Genomic DNA, 27,885 nt, shown 5'->3' on the forward strand with positions numbered 1-27,885 from the left:
AATTGTTTCGTGCTTTAGAAATACAACATTTAAATGAGTGGAATAATTAGCCAAACAATTGCCACATTGTATAACATTGAAATCAAATGCAATCCTTTCAAACCTTCCAAGTTCCATCTTAGGAGTCTGATATCCTATATACATCTGTCAGCATTTGAAAAGACAATTCAGAAATTATTTGTTTTGTGTCACTTTCATGTAGGTTTTATGTGAATATGGGATCGTGGCTAAATGAAACATTGGAACAGAATTAAGTATGGAAGGACGTTTCCATCTCTTTTGAGAGTCTACAAGTAATTTTATGATGAAGGGCTTTTGCCCGAAACGTCGATTTTGCCTGTCCTCGGATGCTGCCTGAATTGCTGTGCTCTTCCAGCACCACTGATCCAGAATCTGGTTTCCAGCATCTGCCGTCATTGTTTTTACCTAAGTAATTTTATGTACCATCCATATGAAATATAAACCTATTACAACTGCTAAAATGCAGAGTGTCATAGCGTCATAATGCACAGAAACTGACCCTTTGGTCTTCCCCGCTGTTAAGATTTCTAAAAGGATGTCCCAAATTTCAAATCTAACGTTGATCTTGCCTTTTGTGTACTTGGTAGGCAGCCGTAACTTGGTATTCCTTGCTCTGTTCAACCTTTGTTTGTTATGACCTATCTGAACTGCATGCAAAACAAAACTTTTCACTGTACTTAAGTACTTGTGATAGTAATAAATCAAATATCATCCATGCCAACCAGACATTCTAAATTAATCTAGTATTATTTGCCCATATTCCTCTAAACCCTTCCAACTCATTTACCAACCCAGATGACTTTTAAATGTTGTAATTGCACCCATCTCCACCACCTCTTGTTCTATACATACATCACCCTCTGTTTGAAAAAGTAGCCCTTCAGGTCCTTTTTCTGTCCGATGTCTTATAGTTTCAAGGTGAGACAGAAGAGCAGAAATTAGGCCATTAAGCTCGTTGAGTCTGCTCTGCCATTCAATCATGGCTGAAAAGTTTCTGAACCCCATTCTCCCACTTTCTCCCTGTAACTCTGACCCCCTTGATCCTCAACAGCCTAGCCCTTGGTTCCTAGTCTCTCCTACCAATGGAAAAATCTTCCCAACATCTACTCTGTCCAGGCCATTCAGTATTTTGTATGTTTCAATTAGATCGCCCCCTCATCCTTTTAAACTCCATTGAGTATAAACGCAGAGTCCTTAAACACTCCTTATATGTTAAGCTTTTCATTCATGGGAGCATTGTCGTGAACCCCCTCTGAATTTGCTCCAGGGCCAGTACATCCTTCCTGAGATATGGAGCCCAAAACTGTGCACAATTCTTCACATGTAGTCTGACCAGAGCCTTATAGAGCCTCAGAAGTACATCCCTGCTTTTATATTCAAGTCCTCTCAAAATAAATACCACCATTAAATTTACCCTCCTAACTACTGACTATCTGCAAGTTTACCTTGAGAGAATCCTGGACCAGAACTCCCAAGTCTTTGTGCACTTCAAATTTATGAATTTTCTCCCCATTTAGAAAAAAATTCGTCCTTGACTCTATTCTTCCAACCAAAGTGCATGTCCGCTCATTTTCCCACATTGTACTCCATCTGCCACTTCTATACCCTCCAGTTTTGGACTCCCTCACTTTGGGTGAGGCTATTCAACCCTATCCATGCCCCACAAGATTTGATAAACTTCGCTAAGGTCATCCCGCAGTCTCTGAAACACCAGGGATTTAAAAAAAGCCCCAAACTACTCAGCCTATTCCTGCAGCTCAAACCTTCCTATCCTGGCAACATACTTGTAAATCTTTTGCGAACCCTTTCAAGTTTCGCAACATCTGAGCTATAGCAGGGAGGCCAGAATTGAAAGCAGCAACCTCAGTGGACTGACGAATGGTCTGTACAGCCGCAACATGACGCCCTAATGAACAAGAAAATGCATTAACAAACCATCTTTAGCATCGGCAAACATCCCAGGGCGAGGCCAAAAGCGCGTCAAACAAAAGTTGGACCTTAAGCACCATTGCATTACCAAATCTAGAACCAATGAAGATGAACGACCTTGCGGATATTAACAGAGAGATTTGCTGCAAAAAAGGCAGATCATGGGAGGAGAGCGCTTTGGACGCGAGCTGGGATTTAGAAAGGGCGCAAGGAGAAACCGGCCGGCGGCCTCGGATGCTGCCTGACCTGCTGTGCCTTTCCAGCACCACTCTCAATATAAACGCATGAAGCGAATGACAGTGCCACGTCCGTGCGAGGCATCGTGCATTTTTCAGAGCTAGAAATTGTCCAACAGTGGGGCCTCCCGGGGGAAGCGTCCATGCGCGATTAAACCATGTACAGCAGCTCAGTAACTCGGAGGTGGGGGAGGTGCTAACATTTGGTTGTGAATCCCGTTGTTTTGGCCTTAAACCCAAGGCCCTGGAGAACCTGCTTGCCCCGGCCTCAGCTGCCCGACGCTTCCGAGAGAGGAAAGAGAAAGAAAGAGAAAAATTGAGAAGAGAAAGAAAGAAAAAGAAAAAGAGAGAAAGAAAAAGAAAAAAAAAAGAGAAAGAAAGAGAACGAGAGAGAGAAAAAACGAGGAGAGAGAGAAAGGAGAGAGTATGAGAGGTGTGTAGGCAACATTAACATTAGAATATCTATCTATATGCACATAAAGGATAAAACGACAGCAGCCGGTGAAGAGCGGAGCAGGACTGACCTGAGAACGCCGCCATGTTTGTGCCGTTAGTGGGATCCGCGCGCGAGCTCGGAGCACAGCCCCGTCCCGAGACAGAGACAGGGGGGTGTCAGGGTCAATCAGCTCCGCCCCGAGACAGAGACAGGGGGGTGTCAGGGTCAATCAGCTCCGCCCCTCACAAAGGGCAGAAACAAACCACCCTCCCCTCCTCCCAGGGCCAATACTCAGCCGACTCCCTTCACACCGCTTCGCTTTTTGCAACTTCGTTCGGGAAAAAAAAGATCGAATTTAGTGACGATGGCGGTGGAAGAGGAGAACGTTCTGTACGACCTGCTGGTTCACAGCGAGTGGCTGCAGGAGAGCGAGGCGCAGGTACTGAGTGTGTATGTGTGGGCGAGGGAGGGGGAGAGACGGAGAAATAAATAAATAAATAAATAAATAAATAAAGGAGAGTGAGGGAGGATGCTGACAACACAACACGAAGGGCTGTGGAGTCTTTGAAGAAGTCTCACTGGTCCTGAAACGTTAGCTCAGTGTTTGCTTCTCCACTGATGCTGCCAGACCTGCTGAGTGTATCCAGCGGTTTGTGTTTGGAAAGGCTGTAATTGTGTTCCGCTGGGTTAGCTGTCCCCAGGCTGGACCATTTTATAGCGCTATCTCGCCCTGATAGACCTGCTCCCTCTTGGTGGACCCGTCCCCTGCTAGCTGTTCGTGGACCTGTCCCGTGACCTGCCCGGTATTTCCATCCCCTTATTGCAAAGATCACTTCTGATGCTCATAGAGAGCCACTGGACTCCGAACTTTAAGCCTGCTTTCTCACCATGGGCGCTGCTTGATCTACTGAGTTTCTCCAGCAATTTCTATTTATCACAGTATCAAGGTTTCAAGATTGAGCTCAATAACTTCAGAAACTGATTGTTATGTTAGTTCTTCATTTTTCTTGCATTCTCTCTTCCCCTGCACCCCCTGTCCTCCACTCTTTCTCTCTCTCTCACATCTACATGCAGTCACAACTTTGCCTTGTTTACTTTGCTCTCAGTAGATCCATAATGTCCTTTTCACCCCTTAATTTATACACATTTTACATAGTCATAGAGATGTACAGCACAGAAACAGACCCTTCGGTCCAACTACTTCTTGCCGACCAGCTATCCCAACCCAATCTAGTCATACCTGCCAGCACCTGGCCCATATCCCTCCAAATCCTTCCTATTCATATTCATATTCATATACCCATCCAGATGCCTTTTAAATGTTGCAATTGTACCAGCCTCCATCACTTCCTGTGGCAGCTCATTCCATACACGTCCACCCCCTGCATGAAAATGTTGCCCCGTAGGCCTCTTTTATATTAGATTAGATTAGATTACATTACTTACAGTGTGGAAACAGGCCCTTCGGCCCAACATGTCCACACCGACCCGCCGAAGCGCAACCCACCCATACCCCTGCATTTACCCCTTACCTAACACTACGGGCAATTTAGCATGGCCAATTCACCTGACCTGCACATCTTTGTGACTGTGGGAGGAATCCAGAGCACCCGGAGGAAACCCACGCAGACACGGGGAGAATGTGCAAACTCCACACAGTCGCCTGAGGTGGGAATTGAACCCAGGTCTCTGGCGCTGTGAGGGAGCAGTGCTAATCGCTGTGCCACCGTGTCGCCCCTTTTTCCCCTCTGATCCTAAACCTATGTCCTCTAGTTCTGGACTCCCCCACCACTGGGAAAAGACTTTGTCTATTTATCCCATACATGCCCCTCATTATTTTATAAACCTCCATCTCTCTTTCCTCTTCACCATGAACATCCCTTTTGTTTTTGTTCTGGGTTTCTGCCTCTGTCATAAATAAATCAAAAATAAAACACATTCCAACACCTTTCAGCTCTGAAAAAGAGACATAACCCAACTTGAAATGTCAACTCTGTTTCTCTCTCCACAGATGCTGGCAGACCTGCTGAGCTTCTCCAGCATTCTGTTTGTTTCAGATCTTCTGAATCTGCAGTATTATGCCTTTTAAAATAAGTGAAAAGAACTTATATGTTCTGGTAATTAAAATTGAGACCATCTAATCCGCTCCCTCTGCAGCTTCCCTAACCCACCAGAGAAAACTTGCTTTACAGTTCCCTGTGTTAACCCCGAACTTGCAGCTTGCACTTGATGCTATCTTTTCATGGCATCTCTGGGCACATAATTTTCACATGACCTCTCTCCTATTCTCCCAACTCTATTTCCATTAAACTGCTTACCATCTAGCTTCCTCCCTAGTTCCCATACTAGCTGATAGAGCATTCTATCTCTTCAAGCTAGTCCTTTCCCTTTTTAAGTCTTAAGTCAACCATCATCACCCCTTCCTCAGTAAAGAAACCCTTACCCTCATCATACTTTGCGAATATTGTCCCATCTCCAATATTCCTTTTCATGCCAAAGCCCTTGACATTGATGTCATCTCCCAAAACTATGCCCATCTTTCTCAAGTCCATGTTTGAATTCCCTCCAATTAACTTTCTATGCCTCTTATAGTACAAAATGGATCTGACCAAATCACAAATGACTGGACAAAGGTGAACAATAAGATTCCCCAGACTTCAGTAATAATATTTCTGGTTGATATCAATGAATTGGACTTCGTTTGTACAGCACATAATGTTGACATTTGCAGAAGACATGAAATCTGGGATTATAGTGAATTGCGGGTAGACAAGTGGTTGACTTTGAGGAAGTGGTGGATTGGATGGACAGTTATCAGAGATGTTCTCCTTCGAGAAGATCAGGTTGAAAGGAGATTTGGTAAAAGCATTTACACTCCTGAGAGGCTTAAAGATTGTACATGCACTGTTTCCATCAACAGAGAGGTTGAAAACCAGAGGGCATGAGTTTAAAGTGATTGGCAAAAGAATTAGGTAATCAAAGGAAAAACAATTTTATGGAGTAAATCGTTCCAAACACAGTTTGAAAGGCTGGTGGAAACAGATCCATAGTTTTCAAAAATAAATTTGATAAACAAAATTTAAAAAGTTATAGGAGCAGGCAGGGCCTAGCGAAATTGACGTTGCAGAGAGGTGGCACAGATTCCTCGGACCTCAGAATGACCTCACTCTGTGCTGTAACTATTTTATGATTCCATTTGTTACGTCTAATACAAAGCTAAAGTATCCCCTTCTGATCTTTCTCTATCAGTCTGCCAATTTTGACATGGTTGATCACAACACACTGCTCCAATGTTTCCCCACTGTCATCTAGCTGGTTCCAAGAGGTCCCACTAGTCTAGGAATCTTTTTCTGCTCCTGGGTTGTCAATATTGATGTTTCACAAGGATCTTTTTCTCTGTTCCCCTTCTGTTTCTATATATTGATAATCAAATTATTACCTGAAAACATAATTCATTTAGCGTTCACATGTGAACACTCAGATTGCTCATCAAGCATCCAGTACTGAACGATCTTGGGGTGCAGTGATAGTGTCCCTACGTCTGAGCCAGAAGGCCCAGATTCAAGTTCCAGGTTCAAGTCCCACCAACTTCAGAGATATGTAATAACATGTCGGAATAACTTGATTAGAAATCATTCTAAAACGTCCAGTACTGACCCCTGAACCAGGAGACCTGGGATAAAGTGCCACCTGCTCCAGAGGTATGAAACAACATCTCTGAACAAGTGGACCAGGCAATGAGAACATCTAGGACTGACTTTGTTAATTTACTGAGAGACACGGTTTAGTTGGTGCCGATTTACTGTTTCAAAAAAACCCTCCAATTCTGACAATGAAAGATTCTTCCAATTCTATATTAGGAAGAGTAAAGCCATTGACTTAGATTTCACTCCAAATTTCATTCCATCAGTAGTGACTGTGTAGCTCTCCCTGGTCTGCTTAATAACCCATTTTCTTGATCAAGCTTTGGACTATCTACTGTAATATTTCTTTTTATGGTTTATGCTCTAATTTGCTTGACTAGGATCTTGTGCAATGCCTTTGAAAGCTTTATTTGTCTTAAATGTGCATTCTAAATTAAATTGCTATTATGTTGGGAGACAGCCTGTTATGCGAGTTGGACGAGTGGGAGCTGGTAATGGTGAGGGAGCCTGTTAAGACAGTGTATGTATTTGGGTGAGCCAGGTGGTGGAGGTATTGTTGGAGAGATCCTGGTGGGAGAGGGAGAAGAGGTCATGGAAACGGTTCAACTTTGGAGCTTCTGATCTCAAGGGGATGCTGCATCATCAGAATCAGTGAATGCATCAACAACATGATGAGGCTGATGCTTGAAATTTTGTTTAGCTGATTAGATGTTCTATCAACTCAAATCAAAAGGTTTTTTCAGCATTAAGGTCAAGGAACATGGATTTATTAAGCTTACAGTACATGCAGTGATAAAACTTCAAATCACATTCTATCCACAGCTTGTTATTGCTGTGTTAGGGAAACAAATATGTTACAGCTATGAATTCTGTATCAGCAATTGTGAATACTCATTATAATCTGCAATTAGAATAGTTTCTTTCACCCAACTAGATGGCAATTAACTGATTTTAGTATTATATGATTAAATAGAAGTTAAATCCTCTTAATATCAAGGTGCATTTTAATCAAATCTTCCCTTATCAATCACTTCAATTTATAAACTGGTTTACTTGCATGAGTAGATTTTGAGCTTGGTGTAACTTATTCTGTAACATTATTTAAAGCTTCATTTCTGTAACGTATAATTGGAGTTCCATCAAGTGAAGTATTTTTTTGTAATGATGTCTAATTATGTATAATTTAGTACCAATCTCCTGATTCTTCAGTAACGCCAAAGAAAAGGGCTGATTTATTGCAATATGTTTCCTTTTGCAGGGCTTGCTATTATGCCTGGAGCAAGCATCATTGATTGCACAATGATGAAACTAAGATTCAGTATTTATTGAAATGTCTTTAATTCAGTCCTCATTAATCAGCCAAATAATTTATCTTTGCTGTAGGACAAACGTTTATTCAAAAATTTGGTTCCAAAGTTGAATTATAATTGTGATGAAATTGGATTTGCATTTCAAAATAGAGGCAGATAGCTCAAGTTCGTTGTCTGAAGGTTGTAACAGGTTAGGAATTCATTCTGGGACAGTGGCATACATATACCAGTTCCACAAAGATGCGTGACTACCATCAAGACCGTGGTGCACCTTGTTGAGTGTTAATTAAGGAGATGTTTATCATTTTGAGTTTATGACAGGAAGACTAAACAGTATAAAACTATTAGCTCATTTTTTAAATTTCAGTTCAGAAGAAAATAAGTGTTTAGTTAAAAGGGAAAATGTTTTTCCTTAGCAGGAATTTGCAGTTCAGGGCCACAAACTACCACCCGGCAAGAGCGTTTTCTAATCTGAGGAACTTCCAAATCAGGACAGTTTGGGATAGAAGAAGCCCTCTTGTTGTTAGCCCAAATTCTTCTTCTTCTTGCAATCAAAATGGTGAAAGCTTCATGCCATCGGATTTGAAAAGCAATTCTAAAATTGTCTTCATAGAAAGAAACTAGAAATAATCAGTTAAGTCAAGATTTTAAAAAGCTTTAAGGCTGAGATTTTCCAGCGATTGAATCTTGGAATATATTGTTTTGAGAAACAAATTAAAACTTTGTATTGGATGTGTTGTGGTATACTCTTTCCAACTGTATTTTTGTTTGTTTGCATTTCTTTGTATAATAAACTTATGTCTTGTTGTTAAACAACTGCCATCTAATGTGAATATGTTTCAGTGACTAATAATCACAGAAACCAGCTGGAAAAGTTAATTATGCTCAATTAAGCAGGTTTAATTCTGAAATCTGACTTGACTAGTATTAGCATTATTTGGGATCATAACACGATACAAAGATAATTCAATTGTAGTCGAAATTAATAGACTTTGACAATCTGATCAATGTTTTCTTTACGTTAAAAAAGAAATGTTTGTGGCAAACAAAGCTTGAATAAGCTATTTGGTGTCATGAGCCTCACTTGTTGCTTAATGAAGGCTTGGCTGGTCTATGTTTTAATTTTAATCCATATCCTTTAAATGTCATTGGCTTAATAATGTTGTTAGTAGGAGATTCAGTGATGGTAATACTATTTACTGTCAAGACACAAAGGTTAGACTCTCACTTATTTGATCTTGCAGAAGATAAGACCTCATGGTATTGGCAATAGTATATTAGCATGGATTGAGATTTGATTAACACACAGAAGACTGTTGGATTAATAAGTCTTTATCAGGTTGGAAACAGATGGGTATGAGCAAGAATCAGCCCATGGCTCTCAATTATTTACCATGTATATTAATTAATTGAATGAAGGGGCAGATTGTAATGTATCCAAATTTTCTGTCTATAGAAATATGTAAGAGGCATTTTGTAATGAGGCAGAAGGGATCAGCAGGGGGGAACATAGATAGTTTGAGTGAGTTGTCAAAAAGTTGACGAGTCCTTGAATGTTGGAAAGTGAAAGACCTTGATAGGAAGAATCAGAAGGTGTACTATTATTTAAAAAGTGCTGCCAAGAGGGGATCTGGGTGCATTAGTCCATGAAACATGAAAGGATGAAATGCAGATGCCGCAAACTTGATTGAGTTTTTTGAAGAAGTAACAAAGAGGATTGATGAGGTCAGAGCGGTAAATGTGATCTATATGGACTTCCGTAAGGCAATTGACAAGGCTCCCCATGGGAGACTGGTTAGCAAGGTTAAGTCTCTCGGAATATATAGAGAACTAGCCATTTAGATGCAGAACTGGCTCAAAGGTAGAAGATAGAGGGTGGTGGTGCTGGATTGTTTTTCAGACTGGAGGCCTGTGACCAGTGGAGTGCCACAAGGATCGTGTTTGGCCCACTACCTTTTGTCATTTACATAAATGATTTGGAGGTGAGCATAAGAGGTACAGTTAGTAAGTTTGCAGATGACACCAAAATTGGAGGTGTAGTGGACAGCAAAGAAGGTTACCTCAGAGTACAACGGGATCTTGACCAGTTGGGCCAATGGACTAAGAAGTGACAGATGGAGGTGCTGCATTTTGGAAAGGCAGATCACAGCAGGACTTATACACTTAATGGTAAGGTCCAAGGGAGTGTTGCTGAGCAAAGAAACCTTGGAGTGCAGGTTCTTAGCTCCTCCTCATTGGAGTCGCAGGTAGATAGGAGAGTGAAGGAGGAGTTTGGTATGCTTTCCTTTATTGGTCAGAGTATTGAGTACAGGAATTGGGAGGTTATGTTGCGGCTGTGCAGGACATTGGTTAGGCCACTGTTGGAATGTTGCATGCAGTTCTGGTCTCCTTCCTATCAGAAAGATGTTGTGAAACTTGAAAGGGTTCAGAAAAGATTTACAAGGATGTTGCCAGGGTTTGAAAATTTGAGCTATGGGCAGAGGCTGAACAGGCTGGGGCTGTTTTCCCTGGAGCGTCTGAGGTTGAGAGATGACCTTATAGAGGTTTACAAAATTATGAGGGATATGGATAGGATAAATAGACAAAGTCTTCTCCCTGGGGTTGGGGAGTCCAGAACTAGAGGGCATAGGTTTAGGGTGAGAGGGGAAAGATATAAAAGAGACCTAAGGGGCAATGTTTTCACTCAGAGGGTGGGATGTGTATGGAATGAGCTGCCAGAGGAAGTGGTGGATGTTGGTACAATTGCAACATTTAAAAGGCATTTGGATGGGTATATGAATAGGAAGGGTTTGGATGGATATAGGCCAGTTGCTGGCAGGTGGGACTAGATTGGGTTGGGATATCTGGTCGGCATGGACAGGTTGGACCGAAGGGTCTGTTTCCATGCTGTACATCTCTATGACTCGAAGTAATTAAGAAGGCAAATGAAAGTTTGGCCTTTATTGCTCGGGGTCAGAGTTTAGAAGTAGGGAACTCTTGTTACACCGATACAGGGTGATGGTGAGGCAACACCTGGTGTCTTGTGTATGATTTTATCTCCCTATTTAAAAAAGAATACATAGGCATTGGAAGCAGTTCCAACAGATTCACTGGGTTGATGTCTGGATGCTGAAGGTAACGTTTTAAGAATGGCTAAATGGGTTAGGCCTTTATTCATTAGATTTTAGAAAAATGAGAGGTGATCTTATTGAGATCTTTAAATCCAAAATTTCAAAGAGGCTTGACAGGATATATGCTGAGATGTTTCTGCTCATGGGAGAAACTCAAATGAGGGGATATTGTTACACATTCATTTAAAAGTGAAGAAATCTTTCAATGTCTTAAATGTCTGGCACTCAGAGAATTGTGGATAGTAGATCATTGACAGTATTTAAAGAGTTGGTAGATTTTGTTTTCAAGTATCAGGAGTTCAAGGCTTAGAAAATGGTGAAGCAGGCTAGAGTGTCTGAATAGCCTATACCTTTTATATTTATGTTCTTATGGTCATGCCTGGCACGTGTGGTGTGAATGTCATTTGTTCACACAAGCCTGGGTGTTGTCCGGTCATGCTGCATTTGGACATGGACTGCTTCGTATATGAAGAGTCATAACTGATGCTGAACATTGTGCAATCCTTGCCAAAAATCTCCACTTCTATCCTTTTGATGGAGGAAAGGTCATTGATAAAACAGCAGAAGTTGGTTGTATTGATGACACTGCCGTAACGAACTCTGCAGAGATGTACTGGAACTGAAATGACTGAGGGTCAGAGGGCATAATCTCAGAATAAAGGAGCACACTTTTAAGACACAGGTGAGGAGGAATTTCTTCTGAGGGTAGTAAATCTGTGAAATTCTTTACTACCGAGGACAGTTGAGGTTGGGATGTTGGGTATATTCAGGGCTGAGAAAGACAGACCAGTCCTTCCTCAGGAAGGAAATCGAGGAGAAGGCAGGAAAGTGGAGTTGAGGGTTATCAGATCAACCATTGAATGGCAGAGTAGACTCTGGCCGAATGGCCTACTTCTGATCCCATGTCTTACGGCTTTATGGACCTCAGCAACTGTAACCATCTTCTTTTGTATTGAGTGTGACTCCAACCAGCAGGGGGGTTTACCTGGATTCCCACAGGCTCTTATTTTGCTAGGGATCCTTGATGCCTCTGGCTAATCTGGGCTTTATCTCAAGTGCAGTCACTCTCTTAATTTCAAATTCAGTTGTATTGTCCAAGTTTGAATCAAGGCTTTAATGAGGTCAGAAGTTTAGTAGCCCTAGTGAAACCCAAACTGAGCATCAGTGAACAGGTTTTTGCTAAGTAACGTGCTAAAAACCGTTGATTACTCTTTCCATCACTTGATCAAAAGAGAATTGAAGGGGCAGAAAGTGACTGGGTTGGGTTTATCTTGCTTTTTGTGAACAGTACATATCTTAACAATTTTGCACCTTGTGTAGGTGCCAGGGTTGCAACTGTACTGGAACAGTTTTGTTTAGGGGAAATGGCAGGTTTTGTTGTACAAATCTCGGTACTTTGTCAGAATGTTGTCAGGGCCCATAGCCTTTGCAGTATTCAGTGCCCCAACTGTTTCTTGATATCACATGGAGGGTATCAAGTTGGCTGAGTCTGGCGTCTGTGACACTAGGGATGTCTGGAGGAGATCGAGAAGAAGCATCTGCTCAGTACATCTGGCTGGATATTGTTGTGACTACAGTCTTGTCGTTTGCACTGATGTGCTTGGCTCCCCCATCATTCTCTTCAGGTGAGTTGTTTGATTGCCCCACTATGATTCACAATCGGATGTGGTAAGACTGTAGATTTTAGATCTAATCTGTTGGTTGTGGAATTGCTTCGGTCTGTTTACAATTTGCTGTTTATGTTATTTGGTATGCAAGTAGTCCTGTTGTGTAGCTTCACCAGGTTGACACTTCAGTTTTAGGTATGTCTGGTGCTGGCCTTGGCAAGCTGTCCTGCACTGTTTGTTAAACCAGCATTGATCCCCTGGCTTGATGGTAATTTAGAATGGGGCATATGCTGTACCTTGAGGTTATATGTTGTATTGGAGTGTGATTCTGTTGCTGCTGATGGTCCATACTGCATCACAAATGCCCAGTCTTGAGTTGCTGGATTGGTTTGAATTCTGTCTCACTTAGCATGGTGATAGAGTCACATAACACAATGCACAGTGAAGGTAGGACTTTATCTTCACAAGGTATACGTGGTCACTCTTAAAGATATTGTCCAATTAGTGAGGTTGAGGTCAAGTACATTTTCCCTGTATTTGGTTCCCTCCTCTGCTGCAGTCTCAAGCTAATAGCTACATCCTTTAGGACTTGACCAGCTCGATAATAATGAATGGTGCTGCTGAGCTACTCCTGGTGGTGGATGTTGAAGTTCCCCACCTGGAATCCATTTTATGCTCTTCTCACCCTCAGTGCTTCCTCCAAGTGGTGTTTAACCTGGAAAAGTATTGACTCATCGATCAAGCATGAGTGGTTTGCGATAACCAAGAATTGCCCATGTTTGACCTGATGCCAGGTGATTGCATGGCTTTTGGAGTCAATATTGAGGACTCCCAGAGCGACTCCCTCTCACTGTATACCACTGTGCTGAAGACACTGTAATGACAGAACACATCCAGCAATAGTAGTGATAACGTCTCTGATATTTTCAGAAGGGATAACTGGGTTTTATTACAAAAGGAGTGGAATATAAAAGTGCAAAGGCTTGCCACAAGTGCACACCTATAACTCTCAATCGCCCCAATTGAACCTTCATGTCTCATCTTGAGATAGGCCGCCCTCTTCCATTTAACAAGGGATTCCAATTCCTTATTAAACCACGTTTCCCTCGCACGACCCTTTCCTCCCTGCCTGACAGGTACATAATTATCAAGGACATTCAATAGTTGCTCCTTGAACAAGCTCCACATATCATTTACACTCTTGCCTTGGAGTCTACTTTTCCAAGCCACACATCCTAAGTCATGCCTCACCGCATCACCGCATCATAATTTCCCTGACCCCAGCTATAACTCTTGCCCTGTAGTACACACTTATCCCTCTCCATCACGAGAGTAAAAATCACCGAATTATGGTCACTATCCCCAAAGTGCTCACATGGAGGTAATGTGATGTGGATATTATATTCTGATGGAGCTGGGCAGGGCAGAGGCTGAGAGGATGTTTCCATTTACAAAAATTTAGTATTGGATGCATTGTTTCAGAATAAGGGCTCCTCCATCCAAGTTAGAAATGAGGATGAATTTATCCTGAGATTCATTAATCTCCAGAATTCGCTACCAGAGAGCTTAGACATCAAATATATTCAAAGTTAAGTTGAACATATTTCAACCCTCAGGTGGGGTTGGAATGGGGTGGATTGGAAGTGGCGAGTTGAGGTGTCGCTGGGTTAGATCATGGCTGGGAGCAAGGTGGGGGTGATGGTGAGTTAGGCTAAGGTAGAGTTGAAGGAGGCAGGAGAGATGGATGTATGTTCTTGTAAGTTTTGTGGGATATATAGGGCATGTTGTTTTGAGTGGGATGGAGCCAGATTAGGCTTCATTAGGGAGCCCCTGCACCATGAGCAAATTTTGGGTTTGACTCAGATTGATCCGCATTTCTCAGATTTTCACCTAAGGGTGTGTGGGTTGGAGGGGAACTTGGAGGTGCCAGTGATTTCAGGCCTCTAGATGGTACAAGCCACACATTTGGAAAGTACTGTCGAAGGCGCTTGAATGAGTTACTGCAATATATTTTGGTCAATATCTAGTAGATACTGCAGTCATGATATTTTGGTGGTTATTGTGATGTCACTCAAGTGCATTGCTTAGTCCTGGATGGTGTTAAGCTTTGTGACTTGTTGGAACTGCACTTGTCCACGTAAGTGAAGAATATCCCAATGTGTTTCTGACTTGTGCCTTGTAGATGATGAGCAGGCAATGGAAATCAGGAGGTGAGTTATTTGCCACAGTATTCTCAGGGTCTGATCTGCTCTACTAGCTGTAGTACTTATCATATATACTCAAGTAATAGTCAAATCTTTTTGACTACTTTTAAGGTTAAATTTATGGGCACATGTTTAGCTGAATAAAGAAAGTGGTTTGAACGTTTTGGTTGTTTTCCAATCAACCACTTAACTTTTATGCTAGATGTCTTAATCCTGAAACAAAATTTCAGTCACTTTACTTCAGGATTACATTTTAAATTGATTGAAAATAAATTTATGTTCTGAAATCCTAACAAGCATTTTTTTTAGACAGTATTTAGAATCTTTGTTATTACATGAATGCAACTTTCGCGGGGCTGAAATTCATGCCTCTCAAAATTCATACCATATCATTAGCAGAAGCCTAATTGATTTCTAAATGAAAAAAGAAAAATAAACAGCGGATTGTGGTAATTTTGAAAACCCGAAGTGGAACACAGCAGCCGGCGAACTAGAAGACTGGGAGTGGAGCGAAGCAACTGGCGGATTGGCAAGCTGAAGTGGGATGTGACAGCCGGTGCACTGACTCATAAACGTTGATCCATTATCTGTGAAGAGCTTGGTTCGACTTTTACATATATGGAAAATTCCAAATTATTTGGCCAAAAAAGGGGATCGACTTTTACATGAGATTGACTATTATTGTCGTATATAAGGTATGTGCTTGGTACATGATCAGGTTGATGCTGGGGAGATTCAGTGCTCCCAATACCTTCAAAAAGAGATGGCAAGGTTCTCTTTTGTTGGAGATGATTATTGCCTGCGCTTGTGTGGTCGGATTGTTAATCAGCCCAAGCGTGAATGTTGTCCTGGTCTTTCTGCCTGTATTACAGACTGCTTCCATACCAGAGAAATTGAGTCGTGACTTGTGAAGTATTGAACACTGTGCAATCAGGATCAGCATCCATATTTCTGACATTATGAAAATTATGAATGTATTAGCTGAAGTATGTTAGGTCGAGGACACAACCCTAAGGAACTACAGTGATATCTGTGATATAGTGGGATTTTTAATTTTTATTGAGTATTGTTGAAAGTAAAACATGTTTCACCATAACCTGCAGTTTAATGCCTTGTTTTATTTTGCTGCAGCCCAGACGCCACCGACAATGTGGATCCATTCTTGTCAAGACCATTTCTGGTACGTAATATTAGCACCTCCACTCATGGTGAACAGCTTGGAATAAATTTCCAACACCATCTTTTGAGAGATGAATTATTAAAATAGAAATAAATATACATGAAGCTTATTCCTTCCATAAAGTCATTATGTGAATGACATGGCTGTTTTGGCAAAATAAGAAATGTAATTTCGCTGTTATTTTCCCTGAAGGCTTCGTTTATACAATCTGTTTGTGATTGAATTTTGTTTGTGACGCTGTGTATAATTTTAGAGATGATATGCTGAACATTTGTTTCCCAAATGTAAAAGTAATTTTATTTATATAACTGAGATTTATCAACCAAAGAGCACACGTTTAGCTGAATAAAGAAACTGGTTTGAAATTTTTTTTTTTGTTTTCCAATCAACCATTTAACTTTATACTAGATGTCTTAATCCTGAAACAAAATTTCTGTCACTTTACTTCAGGATTATGTTTTAAGTTGAATGAAAATAAATTTATGTTCTGAAATCCTAATGAGCATAAATTTTTATAAAGTATCTGCATTTTAAATCTGCATACTGTTTTTTAAGACAGTATTTAGAATCTTTGTTCAGTTGTGAAATTCGTGAAGGTTGTTAGATTTATTTAAAAGTATTAAAGTTGTGTATTATCTTTGCAAATTAACAAAAAGCTTCATTGTGTATTTTGAATATTATCTTGCTGCATCTAAAAATATTAACACTGAATAAATATGTTCATTATTGTTCATTTCTCAACAATTTTCTGTTTTCAGGTCCCCTGAAATTTGTGCTTCAGTATGTCAGATATAGGTAATTGCTATTGACATTTTCTTTTCATAATTTTGGGATTGTAGGGAGGAGCGTGTCAGAGTTTGAAATTATTATTGATCCTGTCACAGATTAATTTTTAATTCAAATACTGAATAAATTTCCTAAGTCAACCTGTTCATTCACTATTAATTACACTTTGTAGTGTTAGTGGAGTGTTTATATTACTCCATTTTGAAACCTTTAAGTGACAATACATATTGTCAGTTCGTTGTGTTCTTGGTGAACCTGCATGAGTGTAAAGTTTAATTAGTCCAATAGTGTTCTTAGTTGGTTTACACTGAGTTTTTTTTATAGTGACAATGTTCTTGAACTCTCTCTCCCACACAGCCACTCCAGCTCTTTGCTTTCTCCTAGTTTTATCCAGTTGGTCAACAAGCAGATCAACTGGCAACTTGTTGTAGCCAGGTAATTATCTCAGTTGATAGCTGGACTGTTTTGATTTTCTAAACAGACTTAATATGCAGTATGATTTATCAATTATAGTAACGAGAGGCTTTGAGTGCTAATAACTTGAATGTTACCTATTTTGTCATCTTTCAGAATGAACCCTTTTACTGTTAATAAGACCTAAAAAGTCATGGCAAGGTTGTGTTAAATGTTAGAAATCACTTGCGTCACAAAGATACTATGTTCAAAATGAGCAAGATTTAATTTTGTGTTGTGCTTATCTAATATTCATTGCACAAGAATATCACTTTCACACCATTTAATATATTTTGATAAACTTAATTGCATAATAGTATTGTGAGGCTAATGGAGCAGTGCATTTTTGACAGTAACCTTTTGACTTTCATGTTTAAATCAACATTGTGTCCTCATCTGAATGTGTTACCACATTTGCACATTAATAGCAATAAGTGCCATTTGCTTTATTAGACAGAAAACTATTGTGCAAAGTAACCATTAAATCCAAGTTGGTATAGATTTTTTTAAAAAGTCAAACCACAAAACATTTATCCAACATAATAAACCAGGTTTAAGCTGGTGATAAAAACAAAAGACCCTAATCAATGTATCTTTAAAACATTTTTAATGTATTTAGTATTGTTTTGCATTCCCAATGCTGTTGCATTAGCATGTTCACTGAATCTTGTTCTTGTGCACAGGAAGTGATATTCTGAAAACCTTTATGGTGCTGACTGTTCTGTTTTCACAGTTAATTTTAATGCTGTAGCGTGTTAGTCTCTTGCAAAAATATTTTAGCATATTATAACTCATTAAGTAATTTTGTTGAGAACACATAATAACCTTTGAGTATACTGGTTAAGAATTTTACATTTGAAATTATGTTTGTAGTTTTTTATTTTTAGGCATGACAATTTTGTTGAAAGTTATGTTCTGTTTTCTGACAGTAATGGGAAATTGTTGGCAGTGGTTCAGGACCAATGTATTGAAATCAGGTACTGTATGATATCAATCAAATATCCAGTTCTTTCATTATATTATTAAATTTTTGTATGATGGATGAGTGTTGTAGAATGAATTGACCTTTTTTTTTCTGTCATATGTTAATGTTGTGTGTAATTTACAGTACAGAGACATGACATTTGTTTCAGCTCGTTTGTGTCAAAGGTTAGACTCCACAAAAGCCTCTTCCCACCCACTTTGTTTAACCATACCTATTTATCCAAACAAATTGTTTAAATTTTTGCTTCAGTAAGTAATTGTGATTTACTGACTTTATTGAGGGATTTCTAACAGTTTTCTGTTGGTTTATTATACCACTAGAGGTGCTCTATTTTCCCTTTTTGTCTTCTTGCTCCCCCTCCAAATCAATGCAGATCACAATACAGCTTCTAACTGACTATCGAAAAGTTTGCAAATCAAAGTTTCTGTTAGCCAGATGGTGGTGGGGGCGGTCTGAGGATGGAGTTCATTTTTGTTTTGTCACTTTTCACCCTCCAGTTCATAATTTCCCAAATGAGATCAGCAAACTTAGTTTGGCAGATCAGTCCGAGACCATGTAGCTCAGTTACATAATGTTAATTAACCAAATATGGTTAAGTTTAACTATCCATTGGTGAAGATATTCTGAAGAAATAATGAGAGAGTCCAAAAGTAATTGAACAAAAGTTAACATTTTTCAGTCCTTAATTCTGACATTTTTTTCCAGATCTGCAAGAGATGAATTTGGATCTGTCTTTGGAAAATGTCTAGGTACTGTATCAATTAGAATGTTCCCTACTGTCATTAAGGGACTCTATTGTTTAAAGGAAAGCTGGAAGATGGGATTTAGTTGTCATCTTTTTACAATGGTAATCAATGTTCATATTTGATCTTTGATCATTGATTGTTGTGCACTTAAAAACATCAGGTTGTAAGTTTGCTCACTGAGTTGGTAGGTTTGTTCTAGACGTTTTGTCATCATGCTAGGTAACATCATCAGTGAGCCTCCATTGAAGTGCTGGTGTACTGTCCTGCTTTCTATTTGTGTCTTGGTCTGTTAAGATGGGTGACATCATTTCGATTCTTTTTCTCAGGGGGTCCAAATCTATGTGTTTATTGAAGGAGTTCTGGTTTGAATGCCAGGCCTATAGGAATTCCCGTGCGTGTCTCTGATTAGCCTGTCCTCGGAGGGATGTGTTGTCCCAGTCGAAGTTGTGTCCTTCTTCATCTGTATGTAAGGATGCTAGTGCTCGCTGGTGCTCGTGTATCCTGGTGGCTAGTTTCCTGCCTGAATGTCCGATATAGTGTTTGTTGCAGTCCTTGTAGAGTCTGTAGAATACCCTGCAAGAACTGCAGACCCTGTAAGGATTGCAACAAACGCTATATCAGACAGACAGGCAGGAAACTAGTCACTAGGATACACGAGTACCAACTAACCACCAGAAGATATGACCAACTATCACTAGTATCCTTAGACACAGACGAAGAAGAACACCATCTTGACTGGGACAATACATCCATCCTAGGACAGGTTAAACAGAGAGACAGATGAGAATTCCTGGAGGCCTGGCATTCAAACCGGAACTCCATCGATTTGGACTCCACTTAGCAGCCTCTGAGGAAAAGAACCGGAAATGATATCACCCATTTTAAGAGACCAAGACACAAATAGAAATCAGGACAATACACCAGCACTTCAAAGGAGACTCACTGAAGATGTTACCTAACATGGTGACAAAATGTCTGAGAACAAACCTCACAGCCCAGTGAACAAACTTACAACCTGAACCTCAACCTGAGCTACAAATGTTCTCAAAAATCGCAAGCTTAAAAACATCCCAATATGTAGTTAACCCCTCGAGATTGATCTTTCAGTAGGTTACCTGCTGTTTAAGGAACCTGCTATGCGGTCTTGTTTGCCCATTTGAGCAACTCACTACTCAACTAGTTTCCATTCCTTATGCAATTGCTGACTCTTTGCATCATAGCTTGCAGCAGATGCACTGAACAGGGCATCTTTGACACCATTCATGTACCTTTTAACTGTAAGTTGATAATCTTTTGGGTTTCCCCGAGTTGAAAAGTTTGAGATTCATGTAAATGTTTGTGGTTTAGTGATGCTAATGTGATCAGTAAAATTTAGAAAGATGTGGATGATTTGAGTGAGCATCAGATTGGAATTTATAGAACAGAGTTTCTGAAATGCTTATGACCTTTTCCAGTGCTGTAAAGTTCTAAGGTTAGTGGTTGAAAAATGTTTACGTGGCTCAGCTAAATCTTCACCACAGATAATGTTCGTACAGCTACTTTTTATCATTAGAATGCAAAATAAACTTAGATCTTAACAAATGCATTTAGCATCCTGCAGGAACCTGTTTTTTTTAAATCTGTGTCCTTATCATTGCTATCTCAATTTGATTGATATGTGTTGCATGTTTTTAATTTGGTGGATTGAAAGATAACTAGGATAGTTGAATCACAGCATTGTTTTTTGTTAAGGAACTGCTTGAAGAAACTGACACTAAATAGATGATGTATCTAGTGACTAATTATTTCTTTACAGCTGTCTTTCAGGCAGTGGATGAAAGCTAGTTTTCTTTCCAAAACTCATTGTGCTGATATATTAATGGTGTGACTTGTTTGGATGTTAAAAGTATAAAAAAATTAACAATTCCTCTTTATATCTGTCCATAGTTCCAAAAGATCCACACCCTCAGTGGCGTCATGTGACGTGGAGTCATGATTGTACACTGTTGGCTTATGCTGACAGTTCAGGCACAGTGAAAGTGTTTGATTTGATGGGCAGTGAACTTTTCATCATTCCACAGGTACCACTGAAATATCATCTTCTATTTTTTAAACGTAAATGTGCAAAGTATCATTCCCTGTAAATGATGTGCCTGTTTTGTCCTGTGGGCTTTCAGGTCCAGAACATCTTGAGTATGTAAGATTTCATTGAATCCGTACAGTGTGGAAACAGGCACACACTGATCCTCCAAAGAGCATCCCACCCAGACCCAACTACTTATCCTGTTCCTGTAACCCTGCATTTCATATGGCTAACCCAGCTAACGTGCACGTCCCTGGACACTGTAGGCAATTTAGCATGGTCAATCCACATCTTTGGACTGTGGGAGAAAACCAGAGCGCCCAAACGAAATCCACACACACATGAGAATGTGCAAACTCCACACAGAGGGTCTGAGGGTCAAATCAAACCTGGGTCCCTTGTGCTGTGAGGGATATTGTTGGGAAAAGTTAAGGGGAAAATATTTTTACCATGAATGCATGTGTTTAATTTTTATGTGGTCATCATAGAGTGGTAATACACTAAATTGAACTGGATTGAATTATTTGGTGAAGTTTCTTATTTACAGAAATGTAGAGAATGGTTGAAATAAAAGTATTTTGTCCAGCTTGAATGCTTTATAATGCAGTACTTGCAGTCTGTTTTGATGGCTCTTTCTGCCAATAATTTAAAGCATAAAAATGTATTGAATGTGGTGTGATGTCGATAATTGAAGGCATCATAAAGTTAGCCAATTTTGAGAAGATTTGTAACTCAGGTTGGGGTTCTGGATGTAAGTTTGCTCGCTGAGCAGGAAGGTTTGTTTTCAGATGTTTCGTCACCATACTTGGTAACATCAGTGAGCCTCCAGTGAAGCACAGGTGGTATGACCTACTTTTTATTTTAGCCTACATCAAAGACATCTCTGAAATGACTGCCAGACTACTCAGACCTCTTGGCATCATGGTAGCCCACAAACCCACCGACACACTAAAACAGCAGTTAATGAACTTGAAAGACCCTATACAGACAACTTTAAACTAATGTCATTTACAAGATACCTTGCAAGAAATGTAACAAACACTACGTTGGACAAACAGACAGAAAACTAGCCACGTGGATACATTAATATCAACTAGCCACAAAAAGACATGACCCACTCTCTCTAATATCCTCACATAGAGATGAGGAAGGACGCCACTTTGACTGGGACAACACATCCATCCTAGGACAAGCCAAACAGGGACACTCAGGAGAATTCCTAGAAGCATGGCATTCCAACCGGAACTCCATCAACAAACACATTAACTAGGATCCCATTTATCACCACTGGGAAAAAGAACAGGGAATGACATCACCAACCCAAGGAAACCTAAACACACACACAAAAAGCGGGCCATACCACCAGTGCTGATGATGTTGCCTAGTATGGTGACAAAACGTCTGAAAACAAACCTTCCAGCTCAGTGAGCAAACTTACATTTGGCATAAAGTAACTATCAGGAAGGTTTGCAATTTAATCAACACTTTGATCAATGCAGGTTGATGCAGAGGAATAGGACTCGCCAACTCTACTTGAATGGAAAGCAGAGAGAAATGTTTTGTTTCTGTATAGGTTGAGAGTAAGGAAATACTGGAGTACAAGTCTAAGCTCTTCCAGTACAGTACAATTCTGGCATGTACCTGACAATGTGGAAAATTAACTATCTATGGTCTGTTCACAATACGCAGAACCAATTCAATCTGGTTAGTTATCTCTTCAATGATTTACTCTCAATCATCAGTAAAGTGAAGGGAGGCAGTGTTGACGATGAGGAAGGTTTAAAGTGTTTATTATTACTTGGGAGTTCCAAAGTAGAGGTGAATTTTTTTTTTCAATTCTGTGAAGGTGATATTTTCCAAGGTCAGGAACACTTTGGCATTGAGCCAAAATAGTATTTCCAATAAATCATGATTTGGAGGAGCCGGTGTTGGACTGGGGCGTACAAAGTTAAAAATCGCACAATACCAGGTTATAGTGCAACAGGTTAATTTGGAAGCACCAGCTTTCAAAGCGCTGCTCCTGATGTGTTCGATTTTTAACCCAATGAATCATGTGATTTAGGATAAATACCCAAGCAAGGCAGGTCTGGTGAGATAACTGAAGATTTACACCCGGAGAAAGACAATCAATGAAGAGCCACAAGCACATCCATACCAGCAGAAGAGCAGTTAGTCTCCAAGGCCTTGGTGCGAGAAAGATGTCCTAAGCTGTTTCATCAGTTCAAATATACTGAGTTTGGGAAAGGCCCAATGTTTTTTCCTGGAATTTTGTTAGTTGTCTGTTCCTGTCCCTCTTAGGAAGCGATGCAATAAGAGAATATTTGGAAAAGAATTCAGTATTTCTTTTTGCTGTTCATGTTAAGAACTTTCCAAAATATGTTTACTTTGTATGGTATATTTATGTTTCTTTTTAATTTATAAGACTTTGACCGTCTTGTATGAATATGTCCAATTACTGACTATCTCAGTAACCACTCTGTAAAAGTTAAACATTATGGTCTATCAAGTCAGATTCATTATTGATCTTTTTCATGTCTGCCACGAGCTTGGTCATAACAGACCGTGCTATTAGTCTAATTGGCACAAAAGATGATGATTGTCACTGTTGTTGGCTAATGATCTCAGCCACAGGAAATAGCTTCAGGAGTTCCTCAGGATTGTGTCCTAGACCCAGCCATCTTCGGCTGCTTTATCAATTCAGTCACTCCACCGGATTTATTTTGATGCTTCTCACATTTTCAAATTTGAATGACAATTGACATGTGACAATCCCAGAATCCGATTATGGAGGACATTTCTTTAGAAATAGGATTGTAGTCAATTAAAGGTTCAGGAGAAGATATGATTGAAAAAAAATCATGAGTGAAGACAGTGAATACCTGTTTCATGGTGTTTACTTTTGTTAAGTGATTTTTAAAAATATTGTGTGATTGGACTCCCTTATTTGTGAAATGTTAGGTCTTGATTATGTTATTCAAGTACAAGTTTTTGAATGATTAATATCAAATCGTGCAATTTTGTCTTTTCTTTCAGACTACTAATTCTGCAGGTGACCTGAGTTATGCTGTGGCAGGATTGATATTCCTGGAGTCTACTGATAATGCTCAATGTTCAACAGAGCTTCTGGTTATAAATTATCGTGGGCAACTGAAAAGTTACTGGCTCAGGTAAGATAGATTTTTAGGAACATTCAGTCCCTCTCGTCATACACTGAGATCATGGCTGTTCTGTGGCCTTACTCAATATCTCCTAATATCTTTTAACAAAAATGTATGTCTCTGATTTAATATTAACAATGGATCCAGCATTCAATGCCATTTGTAGAAGAAAACTCTTTTCCTGTTAAGCTTTTGAAGATTTCAATCAGATCACCCCTTAACCTTCTACATTCTGAAGAAAACAGGCCTAATTTGTGTAATGCCTCTTCATAACTCAATCCCTGAAGTCCAGGTATTATTCTTGTAAACCTATGTCGTACTCCTTCCAAGGCCAGTATATCCTTCCTAAGGTATGGTGCCCAGATCTGCTCATCATACTCAGCATTTCATATGACTGCAGCATAATTTCTGCGTTCTTGTATTTCATTACTCAAGATATAAACAACAATATTCCATTAGCTTTCTTGATTATTTTATGCACCTGTTCATGACATTGTAATGATCTATGCACCTGAACCTCCAAGTCTCTTTGGGCATCCACTGTATTTAACTTCAGGCAAAAGTGAGGACTGCAGATGCTGGAAATCAGAGGCTAGATTAGAGTGGTGCTGGAAAAGCACAGCAGGTCAGGCAGCATCCGAGGTGCAGCAAAATCGACTTTTCAGACAAAAGCCCTTCATTAGGAATCAAGCATTCCTGATGAAGGGCTTTTGCCTAAAACTTTGCTTTTCCTGCTCCTCGGATGCTGCCTGACCTGCTGTGCTCTTCCAGCACCACTCTAATCTCAACTCTATTTAACTTCATACCATCTAGAAATTACCCTGAGACTATTTTTGAGATTAATTTACAGTATTTTGCATTAAATTCCAGCTGTAGAAACATTGCTCTCTCTTTCCATCTGTATAATGTCATTTATTGCCAACTCAACTTAATTTCTAACAAACATAAATCAATTATTTCCTTTTTCAGGAAAAAAAATTACACTGTCAGAACTGGTAGCACATGCAGGTGTTGATCATTTCTAATTTTCAAATTACATCAATGTATTTATAGTGATTCATATACAAAACAAATTCTACTGAAGATTATTTGGTGTAGCATGGATTGAAATTAAGTAATGGCTTTGCAAACTGTAAGGCAGCTGCACTACGCATTTCTGAAATTTTTCAATTCCTGCTGAAGCAGAAGTTGACAGTGCAGCATCTCCAAGATAAATCCATCAAGCAGAGTTAAGCGAAGTAGAGGACATGCCTCTTTTTTATGCCTCTAGCAGCTGTATTCAAGTAAATTTGCAAACATCTTGAGTGTGGTTTAGTGAACGGCTAAGTGAGTGAATGAATGAAGAGTTTGATAAGTTGGTGTGCGTGCCCTGAAGGTAGTCCTGTTAGTTTAGGTAAAACTTTATTCATGGCTTAAAGATGAATGGGGCATGTGATGGGAGCGATTGGTACGTTGGTTTTGACACTAGGTTGCTAGCCAGTTGATAATTCGAGCATTAGACTAGCTAATGTTTTTCGGATAAGTTCACAGGAAAGTTACGGACTTCTGAACTCAGGATCAGAAATATTTGCAGAGGATTCATGGCAGTAAGAAAATCAGCCCAGCAGAGTTTTAAACCTTCCATGTTGGTCCCAAGTATGTTTGTGTATCAGAACTTTGCAGTCTCTCAAAAATACTTTTTCTTTTCTCCATTGATCTGGAGGCACCTAAGAGGGCAGAAAACGAGCTATCGGAATAAACCTGATGTTTCTCAACTAAAACATGTACCTCATCAAACATTTGTGTGCATCTCAAACTTTGTCTTCCCAAATCATTACGTGGTATTATCCATTGAATTGATCAAGTGAAATGTGACTTGTGATAATTAACAAGTCAAAGTAGATCCCAAACAGTGGATCTGTAACCTGAGAGAACGGGGCAAGCAACTGTGCGTCTCCTCAGCCAATTTTCTTGAAGACATTTGACTGAACCATGGTGGGTCTAAATTCGAAACTGCAAATTAGAATGGTAATTAATATTACATCATGTACTCAAAGTGGAGTAAAGATAGGAACAAAGGATTGGAACAGAGAAAAGACATGTTTGTTTTTAAATTTCATTTTAATTTGTCAATTTTAAAATGTTGAACAGCAATTAAAGTTTGAATGAATGGTGCTCCATATTCAATTTAATTAAATTCTTAATTTTCTGTGCTGGCAAAGTCATTTGGGATGCACTAAAATTCACTTAACATTGAACAAACAACTCGAAATATTTTCTGGATTGCTTGGTCCATAGGATAGCAGCTTCATGTTGTATGTGCATGAAGGTTGAAACTTTTGGAGAGATGTCAATAAAGCAATATTCATGGTAAAGCAGAGGACCTTTTCACGAAATGTTCTAATTTCCTTGTTTAACTGTGAATATGCAAATGCTGGAAATTGCTGCCCAATTTCTTCCTTGAATAATGTTGTTAGTTGTAATTGTTAGACTTCTTAAAAAACCCTAGCAATTTTATTGATTGTTTTCCAAAATCTTGAAATTCTTTGGTCTTTTTTTCTTTTTTCCTGTGCAGTGTTGGAACTCAGCAAAGTTATCAAGAAAGTCACAGCTTCAACTTTAACAGTCATTATTCTCATGGAGTTATTACAGTGATCTATCACTCTGGCCACAAGTAAGTACACTTTTGTACATGCTGTAATGGAAATGTATTCTGGTATAGTTGGTAAATTATTGGAAATGGTCAGCATATCAAATGCTGAATCTGTTGGCAGGGTATGGTACCAAAGCTTGCTGTAAAGCAGGACAGGAAAACTGCTTCAGCAAATATGTAACATTTTGCATATCTTTCTCAGACACCGATTGGATACACAACTAGTACAGATTAAACATTTATTTTTATTTGTTTGGACATGGAATGTGGCATTGCTGGTTAGGGTACCATTTATTGCCCATCCCTAATTGCTCTGGAGGAGTTAATGGTGAGCTCTCTCTTTGAATCACTGCAGTTTTTGGAGTATAGAGAAACCCATGGTTGTGTTAGGATGTTAGTTCCTAATTTGACCCAACGACAATGAAGGGATGGCAATATTCCCCAACTTGGTACTACTGGCTTAAAAGTGCATCATTGAGGACGGGGATAATGGTGGAGACTCCTGTTGGTTCTTTAATTGTCCGCCATGATTCACAATGTTGGTTGGAAGGTCTTACAGGGTGAACAAGGCTTTGGTTGCTTTTGTTGCTTCAGGTTGCTTGCTAGGTGATCTATCTGGTTTTCGTTCCTTTTATGAAGATCTTGTAGTACTCTAATGCAACTGAGTGACTTGCTAGATTGTTTCAGAGGAATTAGCCACATTGCTGTGGGCATGGAGTGTATGTATTTTAACTACTTCAGTTCAAATATTGTACTATCTCCCCAGATTCTAAACTATTAACCTGCATGAAAGTGATCAAATTATTTAAGTATTTGTTTTGAAAGGGTGAGAACAGCAAAACTAAATTGCAATTATATGGTTTCTGAGTAACTGTATTGAACTTGTGCTGGTATCTTGCTAATAGTCTGTCAACTTACAAATACTGGAAATACACAGTAACACAGTCAGCATCTTTAAACAGAAATGCTGCTGAATTGTCTCTCTTCAAGTAGAAAACTTGCATTTGTCCATGTCTTTTGTAGTCACTGAATATCTCAAAATTCTTTGCAGGCAGTTAAGTATTTTGGAAATGTAGTGATGGTTGCACGGTAGGAAAGCAGGAGTGAAATAATTAATTTGCTTACCATGAACATGAACAAAGAAATGCAATAATGACCACTGAGTGTGTTTTTGTGATATTGAAGGACAAACTTTGACCAGGAGAGGTGATTTTATTGAAACATTGGATCCTGAGGGGACTCAATAGGATGGGTACTGAAAGGATAAGATTAGAAATAGGGGACACAATTTAAAAAAAAGATTTCTCATTTAAGATGGGAATGAGCAGATCTTTTTAGTCTTCTTTGAAACTCTATTATCCATAGTGTGGAAGCATAGTCATTGAA

At 39.5% G+C, this 27,885-nt stretch overlaps 2 protein-coding genes across 4 annotated transcripts in view; one reads left to right on the forward strand and one right to left on the reverse strand.

Moving 5' to 3' along the window:
- The window catches only part of ddx1 (DEAD (Asp-Glu-Ala-Asp) box helicase 1), a 39,031-nt gene extending 36,057 nt beyond the window's left edge, over window positions 1–2,974 (reverse strand). The window contains exons 1-2 of one of the 2 annotated variants that reach the window (XM_043677525.1): window positions 2,822–2,974; window positions 2,711–2,790 (exon numbers count right to left, since the gene is read on the reverse strand). In XM_043677525.1, the coding sequence (XP_043533460.1) occupies window positions 2,711–2,726 (16 nt within the window). In that variant the 5' untranslated portion in view covers window positions 2,727–2,790; window positions 2,822–2,974. Of the gene's footprint in view, window positions 1–2,710 lie in introns of both variants that reach the window. The other variant, XM_043677516.1, reaches the window with a different exon arrangement.
- A 12-nt stretch (window positions 2,975–2,986) lies between these two features.
- nbas (NBAS subunit of NRZ tethering complex) overlaps window positions 2,987–27,885 on the forward strand; it is a 261,417-nt gene continuing 236,518 nt past the window's right edge. Inside the window, exons 1-9 of one of the 2 annotated variants that reach the window (XM_043677491.1) lie at window positions 2,987–3,061; window positions 15,629–15,677; window positions 16,436–16,472; window positions 16,821–16,898; window positions 17,846–17,893; window positions 18,607–18,650; window positions 20,574–20,707; window positions 23,743–23,876; window positions 26,422–26,520. In XM_043677491.1, the coding sequence (XP_043533426.1) occupies window positions 2,987–3,061; window positions 15,629–15,677; window positions 16,436–16,472; window positions 16,821–16,898; window positions 17,846–17,893; window positions 18,607–18,650; window positions 20,574–20,707; window positions 23,743–23,876; window positions 26,422–26,520 (698 nt within the window). Of the gene's footprint in view, window positions 3,062–14,905; window positions 15,193–15,628; window positions 15,678–16,435; window positions 16,473–16,820; window positions 16,899–17,845; window positions 17,894–18,606; window positions 18,651–20,573; window positions 20,708–23,742; window positions 23,877–26,421; window positions 26,521–27,885 lie in introns of those variants that run through there. The other variant, XM_043677501.1, reaches the window with a different exon arrangement.

Source organism: Chiloscyllium plagiosum, chromosome 3 (genome assembly GCF_004010195.1).
Source record: "Chiloscyllium plagiosum isolate BGI_BamShark_2017 chromosome 3, ASM401019v2, whole genome shotgun sequence".
Taxonomy (NCBI): domain Eukaryota; kingdom Metazoa; phylum Chordata; class Chondrichthyes; order Orectolobiformes; family Hemiscylliidae; genus Chiloscyllium; species Chiloscyllium plagiosum.